This window comes from Chelonia mydas, chromosome 17 (genome assembly GCF_015237465.2).
Source record: "Chelonia mydas isolate rCheMyd1 chromosome 17, rCheMyd1.pri.v2, whole genome shotgun sequence".
NCBI classification, from domain to species: Eukaryota; Metazoa; Chordata; order Testudines; family Cheloniidae; genus Chelonia; species Chelonia mydas.
Window position 1 is genome coordinate 75024 of NC_051257.2, and position 24686 is coordinate 99709.

Below are 24686 nucleotides of genomic sequence, written 5' to 3' on the forward strand. Positions count from 1 at the left end.
TCATACAATGACTTGTTTATGCTGCTCTATATGCTATACACTGAAATGTAAGTACAATATTTATATTCCAGTTGATTTATAATTGTGTAAAAATGAGAGTGTAAGCAATTTTTTTAGTAATAGTGTGCTGTGACACTTGTATTTTGATAGGTTTCAGAGTAGCAGCCATGTTAGTCTGTATTCGCAAAAAGAAAAGGAGTACTTGTGGCACCTTAGAGACTAACCAATTTATTTGAGCATAAGCTTTCGTGAGCTACAGCTCACTTCATCGGATGCATTCAGTGGAAAATACAGTGAGGAGATTTATATACACACAACATGAAAAAATGGGTGTTTATTATGCACACTGTAAGGAGAGTGATCACTTTGATGTCTCAATTTGTAAGCAAGTCATTTTTAAGTGAGGTGAAACTTGGCGGTACGCAAGACAAATCAGAATCCTGAAAGGGGTACAGTAATCTGGGAAGGTTGAGAGCCACTGTGCTAGAATAATTCAGAATTAAAATATTTCTTCTTTGCAGTAGCTGTAGAGGGATTTAAAAATATTGGCTATTTTGTAGACAGTAGCTGATACATAAGGCCTTGTGGTTAAATGGTATATTGGCAAATCATAGTGTAGATGCAGCATATATTGGCAAATCGCTTTTTGCTGGTATAACTACATCAACACTAGGGTTTTTGCTGGCATAGGTATATTGGTTAGGGGTGTGATCTTTTTTTAAATTTTTTAAAATTTTTCTCCTTCGTGGTCCTAACCAACCTAGCTGTGCTGTGAAAACTTACATGTAGATCAGGCCCAATTTGGAGCCCCAAGCAGGGACTGTGAAAAGCACTCTGGTAGGTATTTCTCCGTCCTTCTCCATAGCTTTTTGAGGAAGAGGTATGCATCTGCATGGCATTTCCCTTAGTGTCTGGTAATTTTTCAAATTCTGCTATAGGCATCTGCAGTGCAAAGTAACCAGCCCTCCTGATAATTAAAATATTAATTTGTAGGATTTGTATCTTTGGATCTTTTAGTGAGAAGATTCCCCATCTCCTTTTTGTGCCTCTGTGAATGTCTGTTCAGGAAAAAGGAAGCAGAAACTGGATAGTTCAAGAGGTGAAAGGTTATGCATTATTACACAGTGGTATGGCTGGTAATGAGATTTTCAGTTAATCAGGCTTTGCTAGAATGCAGCATTTTTCTGTAGAGTCCAAAGCAATTTGTTGGAATGGCTTTGTAAAATAAAGGGACAATGTCAGGTTAAAATTATTGTTAGAAATGCGTTTATCTGTGCTTACCTTGCCATATCATTGCATATGTGGGGAGCACATGCACCTACATTCCAATATCCAGTATTGTGATGGTATCAACAATGCAAAAAGATGATGAAATAAGTAGATAATCTTGATTTGTCATGAGGATGTGAAGACAAATGCAATGACTTCTAAACTATTTAGATATCTGTATAGCACTTTTTATCTATAGATCTTGAAATGTATCATTTCAGTTTTACAGATGGGGAAACCGAGGTATAAGGATTTGGAAATGGTTTGTACAAGATCACACAGTAGGTTGATGTCAAAGTTGGGAAGAGACCCCAGGTTTCCTGACTCCCAAGTCTTGTGCCCTGTCTATTAAACGATGCTCTCTCCTGGTGTTTTTATAAACCGCTTACCAAATAATGCATCTTGTAATGTAACTAAAAAAACATAAAGCGTGCCAATTCTTGGAAGATCTCACTGGTTTAAAGCTGTTACCTCAAAGTAAAGAATAACCTACTTGAAATGACATCGTTGATACAAAACATTGTTTGGGAAACAACTGGTAAATGAGATCTGACCAACTGACTGACTTAGCCAAAATCAAGGTGAATTGATTAAAATCATAGGTTGTAGGTTTTTGTTAAATTTTAATTGTCATTGCACTAGAGACATCTTGTTCAGGCAATGAGATTGCTTTGTCTGTTAATGCTGTTTCTTCATTTTACATACTGTGTTTTGTTGTGTATCAAACTGAAGCTTTATTGTGTTACACTAAATAAGACCATTCTTAAATGTTCATATTGGTTGAACATAAATGTCTTGTGAAGGTAATAAATATTACAGAATATCACTGAAGCAAAGACCTTAGTAGGATATGGGTAAGAACATTATACAGAAATATAATAGCAAGATTTAAAAAAAAAAAAGTAAACTCTCATGCATTACTGTATAAACCAGCTAGCCAAAGACTCAAAGTAATAGCAGTTTTTTTTGTTTTAAGTACATTAGAAGCAGGAAGCCTGCTAAACAACCAGTGGGGACACTAGACAATGGAGATGATAAAGGAGCACTCAAGGATAATAAGGCCATTGCGGAGAAACTAAATGAATTCTTTGCATCAGTCTTCACGGCTGAGGATGTGAGGGAGATTCCCAAACCTGAGCCATCCCTTTAGGTGACAGATCTGAAGAACTGTCCCAGATTGAGATGTCATTAGAGGAGGTTTTGAAACAGACTGATAAATTAAACCGTAATAAGTCACCAGGACCAGATGGTATTCACCAAGAGTTCTGAAGGCACTCAAATGTGAAATTGCAGAACTATTAACTGAGGTTTGTAACCTATCATTTAAATCAGCTTCTGTACCAAATGACTAGAGGATAGCTAATGTGATGCCAAATGTTAAAAAAGGGCTCCAGAGGTGATCCTGGCAATTATAGGCCAGTAAGCCTGACTTTAGTACTGGGCAAACTGGTTAAAACTAATGTTAAAATTATAGTACACAGGGTAAGAAAAGAGTGTAAATCTGGGTATAGCGCTTAGATTATCCACAAATACAAAGTTTGTTTTAAAAGTCATAAGATACATGTAGTGTGTAATCAGCAATAACCCAAATTTAGGTGAATAAAATTAACAATACAGTTTAGATATTAGCATCCAACTATTTGGGCATATCACTCATGAAAAGCTTATACAGAGTTGGTTGTGGAAAGCAAAATATATCAATGAGTGAAGATTGTCCCTCAGTAATTGAAAATTTAGGGTAGGTTGTCCATTTAAAAAATACAATCAGAACAGAATTGTTAGACACACAGATGAACATAATTTCTTGGGGACAAGTCAGCATTTTTTTTTTTTTTTTTGTAAAGGGAAATCATGCCTCACCAGTCTACTAGAATTCTTTGAGGGAGTCAACAAGCATGTGGACAAGGGGGATCCAGTGGATATAGTGTACTTAAATTTTCAGAAAGCCTTTGAGAAGGTCCCTTGCTAAAGGGTCTTAAGCAAAGTAAGCTGTCATGGGATAAGAGGGAAAGTCCTCTTGCGGATCGGTAACTGGTTAAAAGATAGGATACATAAGGTAGGAATAAATGGTCAGTTTTCAGAATGGAGAGAAGTAAATAGTGGTATCCCCCAGGAGTCTGTACTGGGACCAGTCCTATTCAACATATTCATAAATGATCTGGAAAAAGGGGTAAACAGTGAGGTGGCAAAATTGGCAGATGATACAAAACTACTCAAGATAGTTAAGTCCCAGGCAAACTGCAAAGAGTTACATAAGGATCTCACAAAACTGGGTGACTGGGTAACAAAATGGTAGATGGAAAATCAATGTTGATAAATGCAAAGTAATGCATACTGGAAAACATCCCAACTGTAGGTATCAAATGATGGGGTCTAAATTAGCTGTTTCCACTCAAGAAAGAGATCTTTGAGTTATTGTGGATAGTTCTCTCAAAACATCCACTCAGTGTGCAGCGGCAATCAAAAAAGTGAACAGTGTTGGAAACCATTAAGAAAGGGATAGATAATAAGACAGAAAATGTCATATTATCTCTCTATAAATCCATGGTAAGCCCACATCTTGAATACTAAGTGCAGATGTGGCTGTCCCATCTCAAAGATGTATTGGAATTGGAAAAGGTTCAGAAAAGAGCAACAAAAATGATTAGAGGTATGGAACGGCTGCCATATGAGGACAGATCAATAAGACTGACTTTTCAGCTTGGAAAAGAGACTGGGGGGGATATGATAGAGGTTTATTAAATCATGATTGGTGTGGAGGGAGTCAATAAGGAAGTGTTAATTTTTACTCATAACACAAGAACTAGGGGGTCACCCAATGAAATTAATAGGCAGCAGGTTTAAAACAACCAAAAAGAAGTTCTTCACACAATGCACAGTCAAGCTGTGGAACTCTTTGCCAGAGGATGTTGTGAAGGCCAAGACTATAACAGAGTTCAAAAAAGAACTAAAGCTTGCGGAGTATTGGTCCATCAATGGTTATTAGCCAGGACGGGCAGGGATGGTGTCCCTAGCTTTTGTTTGCCAGAACCTGAGAATGTGGGGGGGGCGGAGGCGTGGATCAGTGCTGCAGATTACCTGTTCTGTTCATTCTCTCTGGGGCATCTGGCATTGGCCACTGTCGGAAGACATGATACTGGGCTAGATGGATCTTTGGTCTGACCCAGTATGGCTGTTCTTATGTCATGTGTTCTTAATTCCTAATTAAGGAGGGGGGGGGTCAGAAAAAACTTTCTTCCTTAATTAGGGAACTTTCCAAGATGGCTAGATCAGGGGTTCTCAACTTTTTTTTCTTTCTGAGCCCCCCTCCACCTGCAACATGTTATAAAAACTCCACAGCCCACCTGTACCACAAAAACTTTTTTCTGCATATAAAAGCCAGACCCGGCATTAGTGGGTAGCAAGCAGGGCTGGGGCCCTGCAAAGCTAAGTTGCTCAGGCTTCGATTTCAGCCCCAGGTGGCAGGGTTCGGGGCCCTGGGCTTCAGCCCCCCTTGGTGTGCCTTCGGCTTTCCGCCCTGGGCCGCAGTGAATCTACTTGGCAGACCACTTGAAATCTGTTTGCAGTCCCCCAGGGGGCCCCGGACTCTTGGTTGAGAACGACTGGCCTAGATGAACTTCTAGTCTGATCTGGTATGGCAGTTTTGGTGTTTTCTGTGTAAAATGGGCTAATGCCCTTTTCTGGTTAAGAGGTAACTTGATTTTGGTCTGTAAGTACCTATATGTGGAAAAGATTTTTTTGATAGCGTGCTCTTTAATTTAGCAAACAAAGGCATAATAATAACCAGGAGCTTGAAACTAGACTAATTCAGACTAGAAATTAGGTGAAAATCTTGTAACAGTGAAGGGAATTAACCAAAGGAGCAATGTGTGGGGGGTGAATTTGCTATCACCTGAAGTCTTTAAGTCAAAATGTCTTTCTAAAAAATATGCTCTAGCTTACCCAGAAGTTATGGTTGTGATGCAGGACTCACTAGTGAGATTGTGTGGCCTTTGTTATGTAGGAACTCTGACTAGACTAAAATAGTGGTCCAATCTGGCCTTAAAATCTGTTTACATGTGAAGTTAGAGTCTACTATGGAAGCATGTTTAGTTTGTACAGTCAAGTACTCTAATCTTAGGAAATGCCAGATTTACAGTTGCCTATGCAAGCTTAAATCTGCTCCCTTCTGCATACGCATTATGATAAAATTGTTTAATTACATGATCACATACTGTTTTTTCCACAGGATCGTTGCCTCAGTCTCTGTACAAGATGGATGGTGCTCAGGGAATGAGGCAGCTCTTCAATATTTCCTTGAATCCTTGTTCAGTGGTTAGCCCCATACGTTTTTCACTGTACAGTATCCAAATGCTACAGTGAAAATACAATTAATTTATTCATGGCTGTTCTGTGGTCCTCACCAATCTGAGCCTCTCAAACATTAGTGAATATTTCTTCTCCATTCCCTTGCAAGATATCAGAGTATTTATTCCCATTTAACAGACTGGGACTTGAGTGCTTAATGTAATTTTGTATTCAACTTCCTATACTTGAAAGAAAAATGGCACATAACAGAACTTGCTTTTGTAATTTTAACAGCCCCAACTGCCATCATGCACCAGCAGCAGGATTTGTTGAGCTGTAAACACCCAACACTACAGCACAGACCTATACCACAGCTAAAGGGCTAAATAAGTTAGCTATCAGAGAAGATATGTGGCCCAGCCATTGGAAAAGGATACAGTGCATTGAAAGAGCGGTTACATATGCAGAATTATAGCTCCATTTTACAGACAGTATAGCCACAAACAAATACATAATAAACTTTGTGGGGGCAGTATGGGTATGTGACTGAGATTTGGATATGGGTTCTATTCCCATCTGTGGAGCCTGTTAAGGCTTTGCTCTATCTTAAAGATTAAGGACACAGAATTAACACCAGTAGTGAGCCTAGTTCAGGGGTGTTAAACTCATGCAGAGGAGAGGGCTAAATGTTTGTTTATCCATAGGCTACAGTTTAAATTCAGGATTGTCTACTCACATTGCACAAGGGATGCCCATTAGAGATTTGCACAGAGATCTTTGTGAAAAACTAAATATGATTTCCAGCTCTCATGTCTGTCGTTCAGTGAGGAAAATTCTGCTCCCCTTTTGGCCATCACTATTTTGGGCCTTTGTTTCTCTTCCTTACCCACCCTCCTTTATCTGTTTTGCTCACCCTTCCTTATCTTTGCGTCTCCTGTTCTCTCTGCAGCAACTTCCAATTCCAACCCAATGGGCTTCCCTCCCACCTCCTACTTCCATCTGCTAAAATGATCAGCGAGTCAATACTTAATCTTGACACTGTATTTTCATCATTGGGTTCTAGAGTTGACATTCCAATAAGATTAATAGGGGAGGGGTTAGGTTGCCCCTCTCATTGTTTCAAGCGGTCTGCAGACTCAGGCAGACATCACTGCATTGTTTATGCTTGGTTCATATTTGGAAGGTAATATCTCTAGCCATAAGGACTCGAAAGAGTTTTTTAATATGAAAACTGAGATTATACACAGACTGGGTATGTCCTGTGTGCCTGATCTCGTTTATGGTCTGTATGTTTCACCCTCCCCCCTCCATTTGGAAATTATGGTATCCTGGTTCCCTTCAGTGTCTCTTTCCAGAGGTCAAAAGGTTAGGAGGTGTCTGTCCCACCCAGAGATTCTCCTGTGTGTGGACTGCTTATGTTAGAACTTGGGATAATGCATGCATAATAGTAATGGAATAGTGAATAGGCTTTTGTCAGGAATCCATAAGAAAGCTGTGCTGTTTGAAATGGAGATGGGCATTGACAATTTTAAACACTATAACTCTCCTAAATTTGAACAGATTTTCATGAGGTCAGAAAAAGGAACCACTTCACCCCAGGAGTACCCTGCCAGATTTCAAAATGCTGCTACAAACCATTGAGGGTTGTTTTTTCTTTCTTAAAGATGCAAGAATTTTTTTTATAACAGATAGTGATGGTCAATCTAAATATAGGGAATACTGTCACTTCAACTTAAACATTTTCTTTTCTTTTCTTTGGTGTTTTTAATTTCTGCTTGTTCTTTACATTTGACATTTAGTTCCTGTGAAACTTTGTAGATTATATGATGAGTGGAGAACTAGTGAAATTATATCATCAGAGCGCAGATAGTGAAAATTGATCAGTTAAGAGACAGAACTTCTAGTTACTATTTGTATGCTCTTCTAATACCTTTTTCACTTTAAGTGACTGTCATTTTGGAGAACAGATGCTTTGTTAAAGGACCATCCCCTCCTCCCTCATATCCCTGTACTCCATTTAAAGTGTGAGATCTAATAATACAAGACATCTAGTAGGTTCTCCTGCAAAACAAGAGTAGATCAGGCCTGGCAATTTCTAAAATGAAATACAAGCTGAAGTAAACCTTTCAGGCCTCTTTATATATAACAAAAAAGGTAAGGAATTAAATGTCCTACATTAAAAACCTTTTTGCTGGTCTGCAGATATGTTAGTCTCATTAAATAAGTTTACATTAATATGCCATTCATCATTCAAATTCCCAAAGTGTGTTGCAAACTACATATGCAGCTCTCATGTACCATTGGAATAGAGCAACTTCTAAAGTAGCACCCAAGCTGCCATGTTGAACCAACCTTGGTGGTTCTTCGGGAAGAGGAGGCTGGCAAACTTCAGAGAGGGAATTTAAGGTAGGCAGAACACAGGAACTAATGCCTCTGTGCTTGCAAAAAGTTGTGTTGTGGAAGATTGTGGCATGTGCTCTTATGATATGCGTACCTGTTAAACGTTTCAGTCATGACAAACATAATTGATTGTAGGGCTTAGGGTGCACAATTTCTGGAAGTTTTGAAGGCATGGAAAAAACATTTTTCCTTTTTTTTCCAGGGGAAAAAATGGGAATTTTGTTTAAAATAGAAATATCTTTAGTAGTTACTTGCTTATCGCAACTAACTTTTTTCTTCTTTAAGAGTTAAAAATGAATTATGTATAGTTTACTTAGCACATAAGTACTGATTTGTATGTTTGAATCAAAACTAAATTTATACTTATTTCATAATGACAGATATACCTAGTGTTAGGGATGGAGCTGCAGCTGCACACTAAGGTACTTAGGTGTATTTTTTTGCTGTTGACAATGGGGGGTGTGTGTGTGAAATACAAAATATTGACAGTAGAAATCATCAATATTGTAAACTAAAATGAAAGTTAATCTTTTGGGTTCAGAAATAGTATATTAATAGACTTGACCTGACACAATAATGGGGCTTTGGGACCCAGAAGAAACTCATGTCTAGAGAAACATTTTATTAATTTTAAATAAGTTGTTAATAGAAGGCATTCTGAAGGACAGCAATAACATTATTTTAAACATTACCCTAAATTTTTTCACTGTTAATTCTGAGAGAATATTTCATAAATTGCTTTGCAATTTTTTCCAAAATTCCCAACTTTTCCATAGTGGGTCTTATGGGAGGTGGGTAATTTTTTTCTGAAAGTTTGTTTTTTTCTGAACCTTCATATTTCTAGTAAGGCTGCAGCTGAACCGTTCACATTTGCTGCTAATATAATAGATTTGGACCTTTTGAATTTGCAGAATTCATTGACAGTCTAAAGGACTTTTTTCTTTAGTTTGGGGAGCAGTCTAGGTTTTATCTGCTGTAACCTGTTAGGGACTAAGTAATTTCCCCCAGCCACTGAGCTATGGGATATTCTGGTGTGGGATTCTCTCCCATTCTCTCCTTTTGAAGCTGTTCCACTTTGTATAGAGTCCTTGGAGTGGGGTGGACTAGATCCTGGGTCTCTGACTCTCTGAAGTGGGTTTACTAACCACTAGGCAGGAGAATAATTCTCTCTCTGGACCAATGACTCTTCAGATATTTAACTCAAGTGGAATAGCTTCAACAGGACATAGTCATTTTACAAAAATCTGGCAGGATTAGAACCCCAGGGGGTGGGAGGAGCGAGGAATTCTGGTTATGCCAACTTGGGTTCACCCATGTACACTTCTCAGTTTTAGCCACATTGAAGGGAAAAAAATCCCCCCCCCACCCAGACCATTTGTATCAGCTATAAAGATCAGGTTTTTCACCCAGACCAGAAACTGCTTAATCTGGTTGCTGGGTTGTTAAATCTTTATTTCTCTTGGTAAGACGCATCTATATTTGTAAAATCACAGAAACTTACCAGTAGGTGACCAGTTGTCTAAGCAGTATTAATAGTTTAAAATTTTGGAGAGCCTAAAGGAATTGTCTTTCTCGTCCCTTTCCCCTCCACCTCTGCATTTGAGATTCAAAGGATGTGCTTGGAGTTAGGAACTGAAGGAAATTTGGGGGCTGGTGACGTTTATACCCTTTGTACAAGTTTCCAAGGAAGGGTTTGATCTCTTACCAGAATTTTGTTCTTGGTAGCTTCCACTACCATCAGGTAATCCAGGTTTGATTTATCCTCAACTGAATCAAAACAGTTGGATATAATGGGGCACAAGGCTATTCCTCTGCATACCAGACTCTGAATGTGACCAGTTACTGAGTGGTCATGACCCTTTTAACTTTGTGGAACAAGGGTGCTTCCTGGGCCATACTCATTCTGGGGGAAGAGAGTTAGTGAACCCCTCTTGGAGTAGGTCAGGAGGTGGTGTCAAGGCATATGCTGGGGGCATCTTATGAAGGACCAAACTGTACCAAGCTTCTTATGCTTTGGCCATGGCTTTTATGAAGACCCATTTGGCTTAAGAATTTGAATTTGTCCTTCATGGCCCATGCAAAGGTTTCTGATCTCCCTTTCAAGGGTTTTCAAACCTCTTCAGTCCAAAGATGGATGAGTTCCTGGGGAAACTGAAAACAGAGTAAAGAAGTTTTTTTTTTATAGCAGTTATTCACAGAAGCACTCTGAAAATCAGTCTGTCCTCTATCAGAGAACAAAATGTCATAATTCCCTTTAGCAGTCTGTCAGGCAGAGCTGCATCCAGGCAACAGATTTGAAGGTAAGAGAACCTGCAGCAGGACTGATAAAACCAGTTCTTTCTGTTTAATTTGTCCCAACTTATTTTGGTATGATATGTCATTTCTTCATATGGATGGGTCCTGGAAATCATGAAATGGGGATATGCCTATAATGGCACGTGCTTTAACACCTCTTGGCTTTCTGTGCAGATTCTTAACAACTGGATAGATAGGGAGAGGGTTATTAATCTCTGTCGGGAGACAGTTTGTGGGATAGGTTCAATGTTAAGACCCTGTTCGCTTTTCACCTAACTGTGCTAAAAAGCACTGTAGTTGATCCCATTGGAAAAGTATGGGGTTAGGGTTAGTAGCTAATAAAACCTTTAGTGGCACATCAGTTATTCGTCATGTGGGATCAACTCTGGCCATAATCTTATTTCTCACAACTGGCAAATGTGGGGTCATGCTCAAGAACAGACAGACCTGAATTGTGTATTGAATGCCATTCTTTTGAATTGGAGGAAGGAGCTCTCCTATATGCCTTTGTCAGTTTCTTTTGGCCCCCCAAGACTCTGAAGAAAACTTGCTAGGACAGAACCAAGTTGATGCTGATCTAGCCTGGGGATAGCAGCTTGATTGTCAGTATCGATACGTAATAATAGATAAAGTGCAGAAAATGGGTGACAATACCATATCAGTGAACAGCTGACAAATCTTATTGCTAAATTGGCTGAAGTGTTGTAAAGCAAGGGAGCCCCACAGCTGTCACAGGTATGTGCACTAGCTAAGGTTGCGAAACAGTTTCACTTATGTATACTTTACATTTCTCTAGTTCCTCCCATCTGAGGATCTTAAAAGCCATATTTTAAAAATTAAGTTTCATCACACTTATGAGGTGTAAGGTAGCATTTCCATTTTACAGATAAGGAAACTGAGACTCAACAATGTTAGCTAACTTTGCCCAAGATCACACAGCAAGTTTATGGCAGAGCTGGGATTAGAATGCAGGGCAGAACCCCAGTCATGTTCTCTGACCACAAGACCCAGTGTTCTGGAAGGCAGAATGCCTTGCTTAGTCGATATGTACCTATACTGGTCAGAAATATTAGGGCATATTAGATTATTCTACCTAAAAATGAACATAGAAATATTTTAAGGTGTCTTTTTTTACAAGCTTAAAAATCAGTTGTTTGGTCAGAGTTAAAGCCATTCTTTAATCAAAAGCAAAATAATTTATAGAACCTATCACACAAGCTACAAAAAATACATATTCTAATCATAGTTTGGTAGTACTGCCACGAGTTAAGGTTGTAAAATGTTTGTTTGAAAGACCCTGTTTTTAGTTGCTTATGATTTGGTCAACTTCAGCTGTTTGGACCAAAATGTTCCATACTAGATGAAGTTTCAACAAAATGGTTAAGCTATTTCTGAGAAAGGAAAAACAGTATATTTTTCTGTGACCCCTATGTTAAATTCTTAAAATGTTTTAATTAAAAAACACTAGTTGCTCCATGCTTTCAAGTGGGGATTTGAAATTTGACCGGGGGGGGTCACCTTACTACTAGGAACATGTCTGCTATCCAGGTGAAAATCTGCCCCAATTTGGTTAAATTGTAAGTCTCTGAAAATCTCAGTGCATATGCTCTTAGTAGAGGGTTTTTTAGGGACTGGCAGCATTAGTCTCCCAAGGATTCTGTCTCCACTGAGCATGTGCTGTACCAACATAATTTCTGCATGCAGACTGGATCATCCTTACAGAGCAACTGAGCATGTTCCAGCTTGGGGCTGCAAAGGCCTGGTTCCTAAAATTGCTCCTCCTGGCCCCAGAGAGCCACTCTGGTAACTGACCACAAGGAGATACGCTGCTATGGTTTGTGCTCCCCTAGCTGGTGACCAGTTGGCATGGAGAATGAGTAGGTAGTCTGACTTGCTTGACTGTAGAGAGGTGAGGTGGGGAGGTTAGCACTGGGGCAGGCTGTTGGTGGCAGCAGCGGCAATGGGAGCAGGGGTATGGAGACAGGATGGAACAGGCTGGGGATCAGGTAGGTGGGGGGAGGGGCATCTGCAGGAGACAGCAGAAGTCTAGCCACTAGAACATGGTTCTCTGCAGAACCTAGATTTAGAACCCGGGACTCTTGAGTCCCAACAGTCCTCTGCTGTTGGCAGATTGCCACTGGGTTTCACTGCTAAGTGTCTTATCCTCCTATTAGATTATATTTATGCTGCAGATAGACACCCATGACTGGCCTGTGGCACCTGGCTAAGGTGATGCTTTAATTGTGGTGTAGATGTTCAGGTTTGGGCTAGAGCCTGGGCTTTAGGACCCTGTAAGGTGTCTCAGCCTGAACCTGGAGGTCTAAACTGCAACTAAACAGCCCCTTTGCCCAAGCCCCGCAGTCCTGAGTCTGTACAGGCCAGTGGCAGGTGTCTAATTGCAGTGTAGACATAACCATCGTGACTGAAGTCCATATACAAGATAAGTCTATTCCTGTTACCAGTTACCCTGTTAACTGTCTGGGCTGTGGCTGTAAGGGTACTAACCTTGATATAGACCTGCATGGGAAGGAGTATGGTTCCACGTGATGGAATTTGTTTTTTGTTTTTTTTTTAAAGCAAGAAATTACATTTAAAAAACCGCCCTGAATTAAAAGATCTTTGATTGCAAAGTCAAGCAATCAAAAGCTAGAAAATGTAAGAATTTTCTGTGCAACCTTAATTTGGCCCTCTTGTGCATAAGTGTTGTGGTGCAGTAGTTAATTTATGATTACGTTCTGTTTTTCCTTAGAATCCTTTCTCATTAAGACAGGTTTCAGAGTAACAGCCGTGTTAGTCTGTATTCGTAAAAAGAAAAGGAGTACTTGTGGCACCTTAGAGACTAACCAGTTTATTTGAGCATGAGCTTTCGTGAGCTACAGCTCACTTCATCTATGCATCCGATGAAGTGAGCTGTAGCTCACGAAAGCTCATGCTCAAATAAACTGGTTAGTCTCTAAGGTGCCACAAGTACTCCTTTTCTTTCTCATTAAGTGCACAGGATAGATGGTGCTCAGGGAACGAATCAGGGTTATGTAGTGAATGAGGCTGTTTGTGGAACCTGTTGTGATATTTGAGCCTACAAATGTACCCTAATTGTAAGCTCAATTGTAAAAAGTATGTGCAAGTTCATAAGTTGTTACAATAACCTGTAATAATAAATATTGATGGAAAATGTTTTGTTGCTTTCAACAATGGATGTTGTAAACAGGTTGTGACGAAGTGGGACTGTTCTTAATGTTTCCTCCGAATATTGTGGGGGTGCCTCAGTTTCCCCTATGCAGTTCTTAAGTATCTAGGGGGTGGGAGAAGGGTGTATGATCATTGCAGAGCCCTAGAGGGCAGGTGTGTGCAGGGGTCTGGACACAGAGAATGGCCGACACCCTGTTTCCTGGCAACTGATGGCCTGGGCCCTTCCGCCCTGCAAGGTGAGAGCTAAAGGGTTGGAGAACAAAGGAGTCAGGTGACCTCCTGGCCGGGGAAAGGAACAAAGCCCAGAGGAGGAGGGGCTGGAGTGTGTCTTTCAGTTTGGGGCTGGCTGGGACATGGAGTGAAGGGCAGACGTGGTTGTCTGGCTCACTGCCCCCCAAAATGGACCCAGCTGAGGGGTCCTGTTCTCTGCACCTGCAAGCTCTGTTTTAGACCATGTTCCTGTCATCTAATAAACCTCTGTTTTACTGGCTGGCTGAGAGTCAAGTCTGACTGCGAAGTTGGGGTGCAGGACCCTCTGGCTTCCCCAGGAGCCCCGCCTGAGCGGACTCGCTGGGGGAAGCACACGGAGGGGCAGAGGATGCTGACTGCTCCGAGGTCAGACCCAGGAAGGTGGAAGCCGTGTGAGCTGTGTGTCCTGCAGACAGGCTGCTCACCGGAAGGCGACCGCCCCAGAGTCCTGACTGGCTTCATGGGGAGCAGTTCCAGAGCATCGCCATTGGACTCCGTGACACAGGTGCAAGAAAACCAGACAGACTAAATTAGTTCAGAGAAAAAGGCCATGTTAAAATTCAAGAATTATGTTGAAATCATATTTGGTAAAAACCAAATATGTGGAACCAAAAATTAATTAACCAAAATTAGTGTCAGATATTAGACCTAATGGATGGACAAAATAATGAGGGGATGGGCTATTCTATCCATCACTTCCTTGTTGGGCTCTTAAAGGCAGAATGGAGAGGAACAGATGAAGACTACTAAAGTGCGCTTCATCATGGCTGCCCCCTCCACCATCTCCTAGGACCCTGAACTTTTTTGTCCTAATCCTAAGTGATGTTCTGACCAGGATGGACCAGAGAGAGGGATCCAGATGACTTTGCTAACCACTACCAGCTGAAGCCGCAACACCACCTGAGATGAAATGGGATTGGACTTTAAAAATAGGAGCAACTCCAGCTCATCTCTGCTAACTTCTCTGTTCCACAAAAGGACAGTTATTACCATCTTTGTTACTATCTCAGGCTATGTGTACACTGGCACTTTTGTTGCTCACGGGTGTGAAAAAACACCCACCTGAATGACACAAGCTTTAGCGATGAAAAGCATTGATGTGGACAGTGCTTCGTTGTCTGGAGCCATTCTCCCATCAACAAAGCTACCGCCCCTCGTTGGGCTGGTTTTATTTTGTCGGTGATAAAGAGCAGCCATACAACGCACCTTACAATGGTGTGGCTGCAGTGGCACAGCCGCACTGTTTAAGATGTGTTGTGTAGAAATAGCCTAAGACTGTAAAACGGGGTTTTCCTTCTAAAAACACTCTCCAGCTAAAAGGAGAGGGAACAAGGGATATTGTTAAAATGAGAGCCTTATTTAATGCTATGTTTTAAATGCTTTAACTATTTTTTTTAAATGGTTTAAAGGATTTTAATGGTATATTTACTATGGTATTAAGCAGGCTGAGGTCTCTGTATATCAGCTGTTCTCAAACTATGGGCCGGGCCTCCGAAGGGAAGCACGAACTGTGTACTTTTTTTAAAGAGCTCTGGGTTCCGCCCTGGGTGTCTGGGGCTCATGCGGAAGGGACGTGCACACTTGGATAAAGGGGACAGCTGGAGCACTGCCACCTGGGCTTGGGTTCTCTCCCTCACTGGAAGGCAGCAGGGCTCCAGGTGTCAGCCCCGAGGTGGCAACAGAAGGCGGCAGAAGTAAGAGTGGCAATAGGGCGCTAAATCTGCTGCAAAAAGTGATATTGATCAATATCACTTTTAACATTGCCACCCTTCTGTGCCACTGCTGGCTCAGCGCTCCTTCAGAGCTGGGTGCTGGTATGTGTACTGGCAGTTGGTGGTGTAAACTACTACAGACACAAAGAAGGTGGTCCCAATCAAATAAGTTTGAGAACCACTATTGACCCTACCTCATTGCAGAAATTGGAAGTTGTTCAAAAATAACTAGGCGCTAGATGTTTCAAGTTGGGCAACCAAAATTAGTGGATGCTTGACAACTTCAGCCTTCTCTTGGATACTCATCTGTAAAATTGGGATAATGCCCTCTTGTCTAAGGGGTGTTGTAAAGATAAATTCACATTTTTAAATCATTCACACTCCAAAATGAGCATCACAGGAAAATCCATATTTCTGTATTGTATTCTGTGTAGAGTTTAAGTGATGTTCAGTAAGTAAAGCATGGAACCATACAATGAATGACAAGGCTACAAAGAAATATTGAATAGCTAGCTCTTCAGTGGACACTGTCCATCCCATGCACTGAATGAGGTAGGCATTCTGTGGAAAAAATAGTATGTGATCCTGTAATAAAACATGTATCCTAATACATACAAGGAGGAAGAATATGGTTGCACAGACAAACTTAGTTTTGGCATGTCCTAACTTTTGAGGGTTTGATTTTGAAGCTTTAACATTATAAGAGAATGTTTTAATTCATTTTAATATTTATATTGTAGGAGTGCTCAGGCACCAATGAGGATCTTGGCACTGTACAAAGAGGTGGACCTGATCCCTACCCAGAAGATTTTAGTGGTTTAATGTTGATGTGGGAATTGTCTAATATTTTTTGAGTTGCTTGTCTAAGTTGTCACCTGTCATCTAAAAGGTGAGGAGTCAGAGGCGATGAAGGGTAGGACTGAGCCCAGTTTGTTGAAAATGAAGATCAGTGCATAATTCTGAAAATTTAATCTTTTACTGAATGGCTTAAAAGTCTCTGTTTTGAGAAGGAATGAAGTAAATAAGCAATTCAGAAGTCTGTGGGGAAACTCTGTTTAATATGCCTAATCAGTAACCTTTTCCTCCTAGAAATGGTTGAATCAATGAAAAAAGTGGCTGGAATGGATGTGGAGTTGACAGTGGAAGAAAGAAACCTTCTATCTGTGGCATATAAAAACGTGATTGGAGCTAGAAGAGCTTCATGGAGAATAATCAGCAGCATCGAACAGAAAGAAGAAAACAAAGGTGGAGAAGATAAACTAAAAATGATTCGGGAATATCGGCAAATGGTAAGATCTAGTTAGCGAGATAATTATGTATTTCATTTTAAAATTTTCTTCTGCTAAGGCAAAATATACCGTTTCTGACTGTCTGGCCCTGGGGGCTAATGAAATCTTGTTGAGTTCCAGTGGGTTTTCAGGGAGAGTACTTGGCTAAAAAAAACATTTTACTGATGGTTTAATCAAATGCAGGTTGTCTTCCTCCATCAATATTGTGATGCCTAAACACCCTCTTCCTCCTCCAAATTGCTGATATACAGGTGACATGACAGAAGCAGAAGAGAAGACTGTTTAGAGTGCTCTTGTCAGAAGTTGTTCCAAATTGTGGATCTGTTTCAATTAGCGTTCTTGAGGTCTTCTGCTGTTGGTGTGCTGGAAACAAAGCAGAACTGTGATGACTTGCTAATCCAGTTGATTTGCACCAGGTGACAGTGAAGTGGGGTTTTTTTTTTTTCTCTGAATTTTCCAGTTATTTCATAGATACAGTTGCTTTAAGGACGCTCTTGTCTCTGAAATTGAATTTTCTTCTCTGGGAGAAAACGTTTCTGCATGAATTTCAGTCTGTGACTCTTAGAGGAGCTTTAGACTTGGTAGGGTAACTTATTGACTACCAGCTGGGAAATATTGAGGCCATTTTAATATTTGGCATAGCAACACAAGGGAAGGCAAGGTGCTGGTTTGATCAGGTCTCTGTTTCCAGTCATTTTGGTTTTAGTCCTTGTATAGCAGAAGTTGTCAGTTGTGGTGGTTGATCTGCTTGGATTAATGAGACATTCCGGTTCTCCTAGTCTCTCTTGTCTTTGATACTGTAGTTGTCTGCTATGCAATTTATGAATTGACAGGGCCACTCTTGGGTGACTCTTATTTCTGAAAGGTCCTAGACAATAGTACCAGGCTCATCTACTTTGAGGACACTTGCATGTGAGGTTCCACAGCATGCCATTTTGTCCAGCATATATTTGGAGCTGTTGATGGCATAGCATCATGTAATTGGTAATAACGGGACCCAAATTATATGGAAGTGCCTTCTAAATTTTGTGACATGTTGGTGTGACACAGTGAAATTCTGTAGCAGGTTCAGGTAAATTTAAAAAAAAAATGGCTTTTTTTCAAGGAAGCATGAAAATTAATACAATCAATACAATGTTCTTTATGATTTTGGTATTACATTCTATTTATTTTATGCTGCATACTTTATTTTTTGACATGTCACAAACTTTTGGTAGACAGTTGAACATATTAACCAAATACTATGTCATCACTAACACACACACCCTCCCCCGCAAAGGGTGTGTTTTCACCACGGGATAACTAAAACATGTTAGTTTTTCTGCAGTAAAAGCATAGAGGAGACAAGACACTTATTTTACTGTGAGGTAAACTAGGTCAGGGTTATAGCGCTGATCTTGCCTACTTACCTCATGATAAAATCTTTGTGATTTGAAGTGTCTGTAGTAATCCAATATCCTTCCTATGCTTGATTATTGTAAAGTGTTCACTGTATGCATGTTTTGGCCTGATTCAGTAACTGGATGGTCAGGAAACATACAGGGGAACACCGGCAATAGTTAAGTTACTTGGCAAATTCTGGGTTACAAACAATGATGTATGCTACATCAAGGAGTATTGATCTGAGAAGTACTTAGCATAGGTCTTGCTGTCACCTCCCAAGGCATCCCATTAGGGATGTCTAAAACAGATGGGACTAGAGCACTTCTACATGCGCTTGCATGTTCCGCACTGTGAACATAACTCAAAATCTGGTTATGTGGGGATGAGAGGAGAGAGACATGATCATAACTTTCTTTGCATCCTTGCTCATGTCCATTCCAGTGTGGTGGTGTGTGCATGCGCTCCGTGTATTGCCATCAGAAAGTTTTTCTCTCTATGGAATCTGTTGCGTCGGCTCTGGTGCCCCCTGGAGTCGTGCCCATATAGTGACCCTCTCTCTGCTTACTTTAAGTGCTTGGGAGAGTCTCACCTCTTGGAGCACTGCAGGATTTGTAAGGGGTTCAAACCCCATACCAAAAAGGACAGGGACTAGAGATTCAAATTCCTTCTTATGGAGGTGGCTCTCCATCTGGCCTCGGAGCCAAGTCATGCTGACTTGACACTGCGCATCTCTAACCTGTTGAGAAGTGCACTGGCTTCTGAGAGACAGGCAGTATAGCTCAGCTTCTTCAGCACTGAGGAAGGATTCCATGTCCCAGGACACTCTGCACCGACAGAGCTTTCCAATACAGAGGCGGTCTACACTGCACCAGGACACGCTGCACAGATCTCAGTTTCCGGTGTGGAGGAAGAAGCAAAGAAAAACAGATGGAGTGCTCCCTAACTCCGAGACCCGCTGGTCACAGGAAGCTGGCAGAATGAGGCCTGTGTCAGGCCACTTGGACTCAATAGCTGTCAGCCTAGTACCATTGATTCCGGCCCAGGAAACGGTCCTGTTGAGTCAGTACTGTTGGACTCTCCTCCGAGGGAGAGCCATCGGACTGCAGCCCTGGTGCTTCCATCCACACCAGAGGTGTTTGAGGCAGCAAGGGAGCTACTATGCCTCCTGTGCTGCCATTCCGCACCAGGCATGAACAGGCACCAGAGATGAATGACTATGGCACCGAGGCCCCACAAGGCAGGGAAAACCGGCAATGATGACACGGCACCTGTTGCCTACCTCTTGGCACTGCTCTTGGGTGACTCCTCGCAGTCGGACTCTGACGTGGAAACTTTCACCTCCCATAGGAGCTCAGACTACTCTGACCACTGATACCTGACAGCTGATATGGGCCAAGAGTTCTGACCAATGGCCTGACCAGCACAGTGGCAAAAACTGGTGCAATGGCCTTTCTGGAATCCCTGGGCCTTCCATCTGGTCCAAGGGTCTCAGTCAAGGAGATCTTACTCCATTTTGTTGGAGCATACAGTTCCCCCACCACTTCCTTTGGTATGGGAGTCAGGACCTGGTACCAAGCCTGGCACTGAACTTCAGGACCCGGTACTGTGGGATCCTTCAGCTGCTGAAGGACAGGAACAGGGCCCTGTACCTGTCCTAACATCCTCCTTATGGGGTGATAGTGGGGACTTCATTTGCACCTGCTCAGGATGATTAAAGGGCACCCCAGGAGCTCCTCAGGAAAGTAGCCCAAAACCTGGGGATCCAGGTGGAGGAAATCTTGGAAGCCTCCCATGCCCTGGTTTACATCTTGGCCCCTTTGGGACCATCGCGAGTGGCTTTGCCTCTGAATGGTGCCATTCTAGAACTCGTTAAGGCACTGTGACAGACTCCAGCATCCTTGCAACCTACTGCGAAGAGGGGTGGAGAAAAGATATTTTGTTCCCCCAAAGGGGTTTGAGTACTTATACACCCATCCTTCTCCAGGGTTGCTAGTGCTGTCAGTGGTAAACAAGAGGCAGAGACAGCAAGGATCTACCCCCCAAGGCCAAGGATGCCAAGAAGCTGTATCTTTTTGGCAGAAAGATGTACTCCACTTGGGGGGGGGGGGCACCAACTTCAAATCACCAACCAACAGATGCTCCTGAGCCACTATGACTTTAATTCCTGGGGCACAATGACTAAGTTCAGGGAGTTCCTGCTACAGGAATCTAGTGCCGAGTTCTTGGCTCTAGTTGAGGAGGCCAGAGCAGTGGCAAGTGTACTTGTAAGCAGCATTGCTTGTGATGGACTCTGCTGCACAAACCGTGGCTTTGGAAGGAGAAGCTCATGGCTACAGGCCTCGGGCCTCCCATATGAAGTGCAGCAGACTGTCGAGGGCTTCTCTTTCGAGAGCGCATTTCTCTTTTCAGAGCAGACAAACTTGAGCACCGCAGCTTAAAGGATCCACCCTAAAGTCGCTAGGACTATACACTCTAGCCCCATCAAGGAAGCACTTTTAAACCCCAGCCATTGCCCTGTTTCAACTAGCCTCAGTCAAGGCAGGATTACAGTACGAGGCGGGGTATGAGCTATAAGAGGAGGCTGCCTCCCCAGTCCTTGTCTACCCTCAGGGCTGGCCCCACCACACATTTGGCTGGGTCTGAGCATGCCTTTTAAGGGTACATCCAAGGACGTTGTACCAGGACAATGTCTGGATCCACCTTCCCCAGTTTTTGTGGACCGGTTATCCCACTTTTATTGGGCGTGGGGCCGTATCACCTCAGACTGCTAGGTGCTATGCACATAGGATATCCCCTGCAGTTCAGTTCTCCCTTCCTCCCTGTCCATCTTTAGGGACCCTTCTCATGAGCAACTTCTAATCCAGGAAGTGCGAACGCTTCTGCAAGTGGGAGTAGTAGAGGTGGTTTCTCTGGAGCTAAGGGGCAAGGGGTTTTACTCCTGTTTCCTAATCTTGAAGGCCAAAAGGAGTCTCAAACCTGGACTTGCAAAACTTCAACAGATTCATGCGGAAGCAGAAGCTCCGTATGATTTCCTTGGCCTCCATTATCCCTTTGCTGGATTCAGGGGACTGGTATGCCACCCTCGACTGGAACACTTTATTTTCATATCTCAATCTTCCAAGGTCACAGGAGATTCCTCCAATTCATTGTGAATCAGGTACCAGTGCTCACATTTGACCTGCCAGCAGCCCCATGGGTATTAACAAAGTGCATTGCAGTTGTTGCAGCTTTCCTAAGGAAACAAAGGGTTTAGATATGTCCTTACCTCATTAACTGGCTGATTGGAAGTCAGACTAGGGCCCAGGTGGAGGCAGACATATGGCTAATACTGTCAACCTTCCAGAGGTTAGGCCTGTTGATAAACATGCAGAAATCAACACTGTCCCCATCCAAATGATAGAATCCAAGTCCTTGACTTGGTCCAGGCCAGAACCTTTCTTCCAGAAGCCTGGTTCCAGGCCCTGGGTTCCATTGTAGAGAGCCTCAGAAACCAACCCATCAACACAGTAAGAAACTGCCTGAAACTCCTGGGGCATATGGCATCATGCACTTACATAGTGAAACAAGTGAGGTTGTGACTCAGACCTCTTCAGATCTGGCTAGCATTAGTGTACTGACCCTGCTGGGATCGCTTGGACATGACTCCTTGGTTCCGCCCCGCCTCCCCCCCGACACGTTCTTGTTAAACCTTGGATTTGTGCTGGAAATGGCCCACCTTGATTATCATACACATTGTAAGGAGAGTGATCACTTTAGATAAGCTGCTACCAGCAGGAGAGTGGGATGGAGGGAGACAAAACCTTTTGTAGTGGTAAACACCCATTTTTTCATGCTTTGTGTGTATAAAAAGATCTTCTATACTTTCCACAGTACGCATCCAATGAAGTGAGCTGTAGCTCACGAAAGCTTATGCTCAAATAAATTGGTTAGTCTCTAAGGTGCCACAAGTACTCCTTTTCTTTTTGCGAATACAGACTAACACGGCTGTTACTCTGAAACCTGTCATAGTAGAGAGAGCTTCTCCAAGGTATTGAAGTTAGGCTGACTGGACTATAATTTCCCTGGTCCTCTTTTTTTTTTTTTTTTTTTTAAATTCTCTTTAGAGAGGTACTACATTTGGCCTTCATCGGGCCTTTGAGGCCTCACCCTTCCTCCATGAGTTCTCAAATATAATCTTTAAGAGTTCAGAGATCAATTCAGCTAGTACCTTAAGTATCCTAGAGGTCCTGCTGACTTGAATCCATATAACTTATCTGAATAGTCTTTAATCTGTTCTTTTCCTATTCTGACTTGTGCTCCTTCGCCATTATTAACATTAATTGTGTAAGCACTGGGTCATAATTAAGGTTTTTAGTGAAGACTGAAGCAAAATAGGCACTGAACACCTCCGTCTTCGTGATGTCTTCTGTATTTAGCTATTCTTCCCCACTAAGTAGTGGACCTTCATAGAATCATAGATTAGGGTTGGAAGAGACCTTCAGAGGTCATCTAGTTCAACCCCCTGCTCAAAGCAGGACCACCCCCAACTAAATTATCCCAGCCAGGGCTTTGTCAAGCTGGGCCTTAAAAAGAAACTTTTTGAGGATGGAGATTCCACCACCTCCCTAGGTAACCGATTCCAGTGCTTCACCACCCTCCTAGTGAAATATTGTTTCCTAATATCCAACCTAGACCTCCCCCACTGCAACTTGAGACAATTGCTCCTTGTTCTGTCATCTGCCACCACGGAGAACAGTCTAGCTCCATCCTCTTTGGAACCCCGCTTCAGGTAATTGAAGGCTGCTATGAAATCCTCCCCCACTCTTCTCTTCTGCAGACAATGTAGGCCCAATTCCCACTCTGCTTGATACCAACTGCCAACTAGACATTGAGCCCGACGATCTAGCCAGCTTTCTATCCATGTTTATAGTCCATTATCCAATCCATACTACTTTAACTTGCTGACAAGCATACTGTGGGAGACCATATCAAAAGCTTTGCTAAAGTCAAGGTATATCACGTCCACCGCTTCCCCATATCCACAGAGCCAGTTATCTCATAGAAGACAATCCGGTTGGTCAGGCATGACTTTCCCTTGGTGAATCCATATTGACTGTTCCTGATCATCTTCCTCTCCAAGTGCTTCAAAATGGATTCCTTTAGAACCTGCTGCATGATTTTTCCAGGGACCGAGGTGAGGCTGACCGGTCTGTAGTTCCCTGTATTCTTCTCCTTCCCTTCTTTAAAGATGGGCACTATATTTGCCTTTTTCCAGTTGTCCAGCACCTCCCCTGATTGCCTGAAGTTTTCAAAGATAATGGCTCTGCAATCACATCAACTCCCTCAGTGCCCTCAGATGTATTGCATCCAGCCCCATGGACTTGTGCATGTCTAGCTTTTCTAAATAGTCCTTAAGCTGTTCTTTCACCACTGAGGACTACTCACCTCCTTCCTATACTGTACTGCCCAGTGCAGCAGTCTGGGAGCTGACCTTGTCTGTAAAGACTGAAGCAGAAAAAAGCATTGAGTACTTCAGCTGTTTCCACATCATCTGTCACTAGGTTGCCTCCCCCATTCAGTAAGGGTCCCACACTTTCCCTGACCACCACCTTGTTGCAAACATACCTGTAGAAACCCTTCACGTCCCTTGCTAGCTGCAACTCCAGTTGTGCTTTGGCCTTCCTGATTATACTCCTGCATGCTTGAGCAACATTTTTATACTCCTCCCCAGTTATATGTCCCAGTTTCCACTTCTTGTAAGCTTCCTTTTTGTGTTTAAGCTCTCTGAAGATTTCTCTGTTAAGCCAAACTGGTTGTCTGCCATATTTGCTATTCTTTCTGCACATAGGGATGGTTTTGTTCCTGCACCCTCAATAAGGCTTTTTTAAAGTACATTCAGCTCTCCTGGACTCCTTCTCTCTCCCCCCCTCCCCCACCCCATTAGCCTCCCAGGGGATCCTGCCCAACAATTCCCTGAGCGAATCAGTCTGCTTTTCTGAAGTCCAGGGTCCGCATTCTGCTGCTCTCCTTTCTTCCTTTTGTCAGGATCCTGAACTCGACCATCTCATGGTCACTGCTGTCCAGGTTGCCACCCACTTCTACTTTCCTTACCAATTCTTTCCTGTTTGTGAGCAGCAGGTCAAGAGGATCACCGCCCCTAGTTGGTTCCTCCAGCATTTGCACCAGGAAGTTCTCCCCAACACACTTCAGAAACTTCCTGGATTGTCTCTGCACTGTTGTGTTCCTCTCCCAGCAGGTGTCAGGGTGATTGAAGTCCCTTCTGAGAACTAGGGCCTGTGATCTGGAAACTTCTGTTAGTTGTCCAAAGAAAGCCTCATCCTCCTGGTCTGGTGGTCTATAGCAGACGCCCACCACGACATCACCCTTATTGCTCTCGCATCTAAACTTAACTCAAAGACTCTCAACAGGCTTTTCTCCAGTTTCATACTGGAGCTCTGAGCAATCGTACTGCTCTCTTACATACAGTGCAACTCCTCCACCTTTTCTCCCCTGCCTGTCTTTCCTGAACAGTTTATACCCATCCACACCGTTGCTCCAGTCATGTGAGTTGCCCCGCCAAGTCTGTTATTCCAATCACATCATAGTTCCTTGACTGTGCCAGGACTTCCAGTTC

The 24686-nt window shown here is 42.5% G+C and overlaps 1 protein-coding gene across 4 annotated transcripts in view; it reads left to right on the forward strand.

Moving 5' to 3' along the window:
- Positions 1 to 24686, forward strand: part of YWHAE (tyrosine 3-monooxygenase/tryptophan 5-monooxygenase activation protein epsilon) — a 57310-nt gene that overhangs the window by 1712 nt on the left and 30912 nt on the right. For 2 of the 4 annotated variants that reach the window (XM_007057707.3, XM_037880215.2), the window contains exon 2: positions 16491 to 16690. In XM_007057707.3, the coding sequence (XP_007057769.1) occupies positions 16491 to 16690 (200 nt within the window). Of the gene's footprint in view, positions 1 to 1017; positions 1100 to 16141; positions 16291 to 16490; positions 16691 to 24686 lie in introns of those variants that run through there. The other 2 variants (XM_037880216.2, XM_037880217.2) reach the window with 2 other exon arrangements.